The sequence below is a fragment of the Gavialis gangeticus genome, unplaced genomic scaffold (genome assembly GCF_001723915.1).
Source record: "Gavialis gangeticus isolate Ggan-Ray unplaced genomic scaffold, GavGan_comp1, whole genome shotgun sequence".
Classification (NCBI taxonomy): domain Eukaryota; kingdom Metazoa; phylum Chordata; order Crocodylia; family Gavialidae; genus Gavialis; species Gavialis gangeticus.
Genome location: NW_017729024.1, coordinates 103,226,915 through 103,236,422, shown reverse-complemented (window position 1 = coordinate 103,236,422; position 9,508 = coordinate 103,226,915). Strand labels below are relative to the sequence as shown.

Here is a 9,508-nt window from a genome sequence, read left to right as displayed (position 1 = left end):
ATATATATATATATATATATATATATTTATTTATTTATTTATTTATTTATTTATTTATTTTTAAAGGGAATGGACCCAGTCAATGAGAGGAGAGTTTTTGAAATGGTTGTGAAGACTGCTTGCAAAGAAAGCACTTCTCAATACTTCTTTATTACACCAAAGGTGGGTACCTGAAAACAATAATTATCTCAAATGCATTTTACGTTTGGGTTTATCTGATTAAGAGAAGAAATAGCCTTGATTGAGGTTAGGTCAGTTTGGTTTGTTTCGTTTGAGACTGCCCAAGGCTAAATAAAAACAACTGACCAGACAGTTTATCCCCATTAACATAGTTGCCCTGGGCTCAACCTTTTTAAGGGTACACAGCCTGAGATTTGTGGTTCCCTGAATGGATCATACCAATAGGCTGCAGTACCCCTGGGTGTCTGAATAAAGGGAAAGTATATAGAACAGGTAGGGAATTAGTGGAGCTCATGTTCTGTAATAGTTAGGCAAAGTGTCTCCTTCAGCTGTCTGAAGGAGGCTGTAGAAAACCCTGGATCAAGTGAAAGAAGGCTACTCAAGCATGAAGCTGATGGCCTGCAAAAGGGTCAGAGCTATGTTCTTTGGAAAGAAGGCTGCAGAGAAAATGCTGATCAGAGGTAGAATATTTTGTTTCTGAGGGCCAGGTTTAAAACTTGTTCTGTCCTAATAAGCAGAGATCTAGGTTTTCTGTTTGCCATGGAAAAGTGCAGAAAAACATAGATTTTCATCTTTAAATTAGAAAATCACAGAATTTCTCCTTTGAAGGAGAAAAATGCAGACAAAGCCAGTTTCCCCAGCAGACTGGCAGAGTTCCAGCCTGCAAGGGGCTGGGAGGAGCAGGATGCGGGGGGGGGAGGGGCGGTGTGCCACGTGTGGCAGCCAGGCAGTGCTGGAGAGGCACTCCTTCAGCTCTCTCCAAGTAAGTCTGTGGGGACAGAGGGGAGGGGCCCAGAGGCAATATGTGGCAGAGCACAAGGAGGGGGTAGGGGCATGTCCCAGAGGTGGTCTGCCCTGGCTGCAGCTCCATGCCCCACTATGGGTGCAGAAATCTGGTGGGTACATGCCCCTGCCCCAACTCGCCCACGTGTTGCCTGTGCCCACACACCCCCTTCCCTACACACCCACCCTATTCCCTGCATAGTAGGGGTGGGAGGCTGTGGGTCAGGAGTGAGGGGCATCAACAGGACCAGGGGCTGTGAGTTGGGAGTCGGGGTCACTGGCAGGTGTGGGGGGGTTCTGCATAGGACATTGATATATCAGGGCTGCTCAGCGCCATAAAACAGTGAGGGAGGGGGAACAGCCACAGCTGGACCCACATCCTGGTGTGTGCAGGGGGAGCTCTGATTTTTCATGATAAAAACAACAAAATTAAATGTCAAAAATATATAGGTATTTAGAATTTATTTTATTATAATGATAGAGGCACAAGTAGGCTTCCAAATTACTTTAAAATTATAAATAGCTCAATAAAACATTGTGTTCAACTGATACCTACATAGATCTGGATAGACGGATAGATAGTGACATTTCATTTGAATCGCAAAAACACACTGTTTTGGAGGTTTAGTCAGAGAATTTTGGATTTTTAAACAAAGAAAACTAGGATCCCTGCGTAAGTCAATCCCAGAAAAGGGGATGTGTTCAACTTATTTTGGACATTTAAATTAGAATGGGTCCATGGGACAGACTTCTCTGAATGCAGCTTCTGCAAGTGTCAGCACTGTGTTTGCAGGAAAGTAGGCGAAATTTATAGGTTTGAATGTTGTTTGGTAACCAGTGGTGCTAGTAGAATAAGTGCTTGATAAGCACTTTATTAAGATACAACCTCTCCATATCCCCAAAACTTAATGTTTTGAGATGACTTAGCAGGTGTGAATCAGCATCTTTTAATGTGTTATAATCCAACAGTTCACCAAAGACCACAGAGGTCATTACTTAACTTGTTTAATGTTTTTGACCTAAAGTAGAAGGAAATGGACTTAAAATAGTGCTGGTGTTTCTTGCTATCTCTGCACTTGCAAGTTTTTTATCTTACAAGTGTGTTTTATTTGTTCTCCCTATCATGTTCTCTTGTTTGCTGTGCAGTTGTAACGAATCTTTCCTCTTTTCTCTCCCTTTCTCTTGGATTTGCTGCCTCCCTGCTCTAGGGAAAGAAAATAAATTAGGCTCTGTAGAAATAGAAGTGACAGCTGCCAAGTAGTAGTGCTTTACGTTTCATATAGGCTTCAGAAGAAAGCTCACCTGGGTCTCAAGTCAGTTTATTTTGAGCAGAATTAAAATGTATGAATTATTATGGTGGTGGTAGCTTGTTTTACAACACATTTCCTGAGCATTTGCAGGTAAGGTATTGCTAAATGTGGTGGAGACATACATGTAGGGCAAGTGGCAGAGAGTGAGTGGGAGAACCACCATGCAAAAGTTCTTTAACGGAAACACTGGTCTGTTTTTCTTAATACAAAGGTGAAGGGTAAAAGGTGTTGCTTATAGTCTTTTTGCTTCACTTTTCACAGCTGCTGCAGAATCTCACTTATAATGAAAAAATGACCGTGTTGTTTGTCTACAATGGACCTTTTATGCTAGAATCAACCAAATGGAATTTAAAGGCTTTCAATAGGAGGCGGCGACGAGTTGGGTGGACAGAAGCATAGTGATTTTCATTGCCTTTGGAACATATGGTGAAACTACTTTTGTAAATGAGTGATTGAACCTGAGAGAAAATCCACAGGGAACTTAACAGTGAAGCACTGGGCTGCTTCTTAATAAAACTATTTTTACAGTTAATATTTTCTCAGAACTCTTATAGCTGTCTGGTCTTCCAAATTGAAACTAATTTTTACCACAGACTTAACAGGAGGGCAAGCTGAAACCAGAATCTTGTTTGCACCTTTCCATTGTATCAGCACCTAGTATAACAAAATTTATCAGGAAATTTCAGCTGTTTGTTTCCAAATAACTTATTTGGTTTATCCACTTATGTTCAAGGATTATGCAGTTTTAAAGTTAATATATAGTACGCTAACTCAGTTATAGTAGATCACACTGAAATGAGTTCTAGTGAAATGCCAACTGTGAGAGTAAAGCAGAAGGATTTGTGATGTCATTGCATTTTCAGAGTGTGTATTTAGCTTTATATCAATTTTTTTCTTTGGTAAAAATACCATACGCTATGTAAATATGTGTTATTGTGTATATTAATGTTTTTCCTTTGACATCTATTTCAGCAATGTGAAATGAATGCCTGTTGCCCTTCACCTCATGCCTACCCCACAGTAGAAAATACATTTTTAGTGTATTGGGAAAACTGCTGTTTACAGCTTGAGCCAATAGTCCTTTTTATATTTGATACCATTGTGTGGTGGTCTTCTCTGGAGAACTACAAAGTTACCTCTGAAAGTAGAGCTGAGGGACTTGTAAGTGAAATACTTATGGTTTGTTTGTGTTTGTGGTACTGAATGGGAAAAGTATTCCTATGGATTTTTATACTTGGAGTCAGCAACCCTTCCTTCGCTGCTCTGGTTTCCGCGGAGTGGTTTTATACTCGTAGTGAATAGTAGTGCTCTGACGCAGCTGTTAAATTTGCTGATTAACTGATGGGGTTTGGATTATATCTGTTAGCAGTAACTATTAAATATTTGTTACCCATAGTAAGTGTGAACTTATATAATAGAATGTGTCAATTGCTTCTTATTCCTAACTAACTTATAATAAATCTCCATCTACTTGTACTTAAAGAAAATGAGCTGACCTGTCAGTACTGCCTGGAAGTCTACAGCAATATGTAATCCATCTAAGGAATTTTTTGGTTGAGCCAGCATTCATGTAACTTGCCAAAAAGAGGAAGAGAGAGCAGGGGGAAATATCTTGGGGCATATGTCAGGTCAAATTTGGTCAAATTCTAGTTTTTATTGTATGTAAAAATAGGCGTGGTGCAAGGCCAAGCTTCAGAGGAATAATTTTTAAAGTCTTTTACATGCCTGCATTTGAAGCATTATCCTAGGCCCCTGAGAGCCTGAAAGTCAAATTAATCTGTTTTTCTTCTTTTTGAACATAGCAACGTATAAAAACAAATTCTGACAAAAGTCAGCTATGAAATTTTGAAAAGCTTCTTTTTTTTTTTTTTTTAACTAAAGATATTTCTTTTAAATGTCTCACTGTACTGTCTATACAAAGGACGATGGCTGCGGGAGTTATTAAAGAAGTAGAGAGAACTTTACACTCTAGATAGTATCCTCGGAAAGAGCTTCTTATTGGTTGACATCTGTGCTGTAAGCTGAGTTACAGAAACTAGTTAATTTCTTGAAAATCAGTAGCCATGTAGGAATCATATTTGACAGGGCTGAGTGTATAAAGGGATTAAGGCCTTAATTCTGGGAACAGTATATTCGGGAAGGTGCTTCCATTTACTGTACTGAGACTGCATGCCCAGAAAGGTTGTGTATACCTCATTGCAAGACCAGATCCTTAAACCTGTCCACTGATATATATATATATATATATATATATATATAAATGCCCTGCTTCCCTGTGACCTCACTTCTCCAAGCATTGAATTTTTTCTGTTAAACTTCCCTTTTCTTCACAAAGAAAGTGCTTCTTGGTTAGACTTTAGAAAATTACTGTAGGAAGAGAACTATATCTATTCTTTGTCCAAGGAGGTTAAAATGTGCATTGTGTAACATGCACACGTTAGGGTGAAAGAAACCAATCCTCTTTAGGCTTACTTTTCTAGGACCTATGACAGCATTTATAACACGTATTCAATGATTCATTTTAGAAATATGCAGGGTGTCTCACCTGGTATAATGTTCTTGTGCACACACTATGTTCTTGTGTACTTACCTCAACTTAGCATCTGTATGTATTGCATGTTTTGAGAGAGAAATTTGTTCTCTCGCTCTTTCTGGCCATTGTGGATGTGGAGTAAGCTGGGAATCTTCAAGTGCCACTCAAGAGAAGAAAGGTTTACTCACTACTAACAGGCTCCATGTTTTCTCTTTATACTCAGGATAAACCTCTGCTTCTTCCCCCCCCCCCGGGTTTTATTCCCTGTGGTTCAGTGGTAGAATCTTTGTCTACCACACAGGAGATCTGGGTTCGATTCCCAGACACTTATACAACTACAGCCATGGAGGCACGAAACATCTGGTCATTCAGTCTGGTCATTGGATTCTGTCTCAGTGGCCTAAAGGGAGGATGAGCAGCCTCCTCTCCCAAAAATTCCTTCCTGGACATATGCATTGAAGGTCTGGGTGGTCTTCATGTATACACCATAATCCAGGAGGATTGACAGTTGCCACCCCTGAGTTCCACTCTTTCTTATGGAAGGGACTAATGGGTTTGGACAACTGAAGTGCATGGCATCGTTGCTGTGACTGTGCTTCTGTGGCCCAAAGGGTACCTTTGTCCAGGAAATTCCTGAAACTAAGTAGGAGCAGGACTGGAGTGTGTGACAGAAAGCATTCCCAAAGTGAGTCTTCTCAGGGTAACACTTGAAAAGTTGATCATTATTGGAGCGTATTCTTTCTGTTAGGGGTATGATTGGTATATCCAAAACTACATTATGACTACCTGGTTGGGGTTTTGGTTTCACAACTATAAACTACCAATCACCTTTGATACCTCATTGCTCAGAAGTGAAACACTTCTTTATCTTTTTTATTGTTATTTTGTTTTATTTATATATTTAATTGCTTCTGCAGCTACCCAGCTTCTGCCCCTCTCTCCATCCTTCCTTTTCCCACAGCAGCTTTTTCTCTTACTGCTACTTTGCAGCTTCAGTGAATAAAGTGCTATGAAAACCCTAGAAATTCATTTTAAATGTGGTTTTCTGCTTAGAGGAGTATTAGGTTAATATACTAAAAATGAAGGTTTTACTAGTGATCAATTTCCCTGGGGACTAAATAGTAAGTACACCTCACAAAAAACAGGAATAGAAGGGAGCTCACGTAATCTTTTCATTTTAAGTGAAAATAGAACTTTCTTTTTATTTTTGAGGGCTTTTTAATGTCCAGTTGAAACAGAAGCCTTTCTGGATAGGGTGAGATATAAATAGTAATGACAAGTGATGTATATGTCCCTTTCCACCTGTGGTTTTCATGAGGGGCATTCTGTGTTTTAGCCACCAGGGGCTGCAAGCAGCATTGAGATCTCATTGAGAGTTCTTCCTTAAATAATAATGGAGAAACAGAAAAAGAATCTACACACTCCTCTGTTGTATTCACATTCGGGGAACTATTCACATGTGTGCCCCTTGATGCATACATTGCCAAAAGTGTATTGGGGATTAAAAGGCTTCATGTCATGGCACCGTTAATACAATGTAATAGTGTGTACATGGTGCACTCATTTGTTAAAGGTAACACACCTATTAGAAGTGGAATTGAAACTGCCATTTGCAGGTGGGAAAGAGAACTTTTCCTTGCCCCACGAAGTAGTAAGTTGCTACATCACTTGCAGTTTACTTTCTGGTGTTAAAGGTAAAGGCAAAGCTGTTTTGAGTCTCTCAATTCCAGGTTTCTCAAGCCTCAGCATTGGGTAACTACTGCCAGCACCAGCCTTTTCACCTGGAGTTTTTATCGTGTTCCTCCTTTACTGCTACCTTTATTAAAGGACTATATCTGCCATGGAATGTAGTAGGTATTTTTCAAAGGCTAATGTAAGGATAATCTGTCACCACAGCTACACTCCAGTTTTCATTTACAGGCTCTGATTAAATGGATTAATATTAAGAACTGATGGAGGTTCTCATTTATTATTCATCTACTCTAACTCCTCAACATAGGCAAGTCTTAAAGATACCAGTTCTGACTTGTCCTGCAGAAGCTTGGGTCTTGAGTCCTCCAACCATGGTCTCTACCTTCTTCTCTTGTCCATTGAACTCCTACAAATGTTTGATAGATTAGTCTGTCTTGAATAATTTCTTGGCACCTTCAGTTAAGGTGCAGAAAAACTCCACACTAGATGACAAACCTCAACTCCATTAGTTGTCCTTGCTTGACATCTGGCACGTGCCCTGGTGGCTTCTAGCCACAAAAATGGCCTTTTATAACATCAATGGAAGTTTAAAGTCCAGGCTTGTTTTGAATGTCAAGTTTTACTTTCCTCAAATTGCATATGTGAAAGGAAATTAACACATTGTTTGTGTAGTCCATGCCCCATATATGAAAGGAGACTTAACATTCTCCATGCAGTGTTATTTTTTGTAATTTAATTAATTTTTTTTTAATATCTAGGAAAGAATGAGAACTTACTTCTAGATCACTAGTTCCCAACCTCGGGGAACAACCCAAATCAAGGTCGTGGGGGGTCCACAATAGGGTCATGAAGGGCCCACACACGCATGCACAGTCACACGCACAGCCTGGGAGCAGTGGGCAGGACAGGGCCACCATGCACAAAAGGGGCAATGGTGGCTCCCTTGTCTCTGGGCTGCCACCACACTCCACTCCCAGCAGCCTCCGCGGCACTGGGTCAGAAGGTCCTGTTGGTAACCAATTTAGGGTTGCAGCAAAAAAAAGGTCAGGAATTACTGTTCTAAATGAACAATTACTCCAGATAAGGAAAAGGATTTTTTGTCCCCAGGTAGAACCTTCCTATAAAACAGTCTTATTCCATGTTGTGTCACAACAGTTCTTGCAGGCTTTACTAGTTCAGCAGTACCCGCTACTGACTGGCTATGCCCCAGGTACTGGAACTTCCTAGGAATTTTTCATTAAAATAGTTTTTGAAAAATTAAAGTAGCTTGTGCAAACACACCTTTCCTCTTTTTTTTCTCCTCCCCTAGATGCTTTAGTTCTCCTAAGGGAAAAAATATAATGAAATATTTTACTGAAACATTACATTTTCAAATCCATTGATTAATCTCTATCAGAGTTGCTGCAGTGCTGTGTAACAAGTCTGTATGCCCCTATTTTTTCTCCATGGTGAAGTTCCCTTGCTGGCCTACATCTACTAGGATGCACCATGATTTGCCTGTGGTTGAAACTGCACCATGGATTGGAAGATCTATGAGACTCCAACCCATAGAAAGGAATGGTTGCACAGGGCACTTTTAACTCCAAGTTCATGAACCTACTACAGTAAGTCATGGGACAGATGAATGTCAGACTAAGGTACACCAAGTGAAATGTGTCTTTTGAGTTTGTTGATACAAAAGTATTTTTCTTTCAACAAGGGACTTTCAGAATGTTTGGCAGATGGATGTTTTCAGTTCTCTCCTAAATTGGAATGGAAACAAATTTCAAAATATTGGATTTTTTCTTTGGGGCAGAAATTTAGACTTGCAGCCAGCTCTACTGCAAAGGGAGCCAGCTGGGAGTAAAAGTCAGCAAAAAGGGCCAGTGTATCTGTCACAGGAATGTGGCATTTGCCAAATACACCTGGAAGGTGGTGCATCTCTTGCAAAATGCTCATGCATGCAGTTGCAGTTGCCCCCAGTAGCCTAGGTTAAGGGATTACTCTAGAGAGTGATTCAGGAATGGCTGTTTTGCCTTTAAACCTGCACCCTAATTCAACTTAAATTGAGGCTTTAAGTGTTGGTAGGCCCTGAATGTCATACCATCCAGTGATGTGAAGGGATGGTCTACAATTGCCACTTAATGCTGTGAGAGACTATAGCGTTGCCTGTTGGACCCAAACAGCAGAAGATCCAAATACAGCTATTCCCCAAATACCCTTCAGCATTCATTAAGTTTTCAGAAGCCCTATTCCCACTGCTACTCAAGTAGGGCACATTATCCTTATGAAGTTTCTGGTCTTTAATTATTAAAGACTTTGGATTTTGAAATAATATGCCTCAGCTGTCATGCATGGAGCTATATAAAACTTGGCAACTATGCAGGAGTGCTTACCCTAGAGGCATCTCCTGAGCCCAAGGCTGTCCCTTGGGCATACAGAAAAGCACTCTGCAGGTAAGTGGGAGTGAGACACAAGATTAATTTTGCTGGTGGTGGTGAGTAGGTTAATATAATGTTGGTTTTTATAGAGGTGGTTGTGAGGGGACAAGTTGAGTTTGCTGAGAGGATGGTCACAGATAATGGAATGGAGTCTTGGAAAAGAACAACACAATGAGGTTTGGAAGGATGTGGAAGGCTTATGGAAAGTGAACTGGTGCTGGGGCAAGACAATGGGAATGAGTGAAATTAGAAGTGGAAGAGGCATAGGGTCAAAGAACCGGAGAGAAAGCATGGAGGAAAAGACCATATAGAAGGGAAGAATATAGCAAGGAAAATTTGAGCAGAGGAAAAATGGTAACATCAAACCTAGTGTTGCTGTTATTAAATAATTTAAGAGAAACCTCTGTAGTAAAATGTATCAAATACTTTGGGGTGGGTAAAAAAGGGGGCCTAGAGTCCTGGTTATGCTTAATAGATGCTAGAGGAGTCTGGTGTTCCCAGCACAAAAGAAATGAAGGTAAGTTATCTTTCTATTCTCCCTATCCATCTGCTTGCAGGGGAAAACCTGAGCTGCCTTCTGGGATGGTAAT

The 9,508-nt window shown here is 40.3% G+C and overlaps 1 protein-coding gene across 1 annotated transcript in view; it reads left to right on the top strand.

Annotated features, from left to right (window-relative positions):
- Nucleotides 1–3,586, top strand: part of SMC5 (structural maintenance of chromosomes 5) — a 118,603-nt gene extending 115,017 nt beyond the window's left edge. The window contains exons 23-24 of the mRNA XM_019517470.1: nt 67–162; nt 2,535–3,586. Of these exons, the coding sequence (XP_019373015.1) occupies nt 67–162; nt 2,535–2,672 (234 nt within the window). The 3' untranslated portion in view covers nt 2,673–3,586. The remainder of the gene's footprint in view (nt 1–66; nt 163–2,534) is intronic.
- Nucleotides 3,587–9,508: the final 5,922 nt, after the last annotated feature.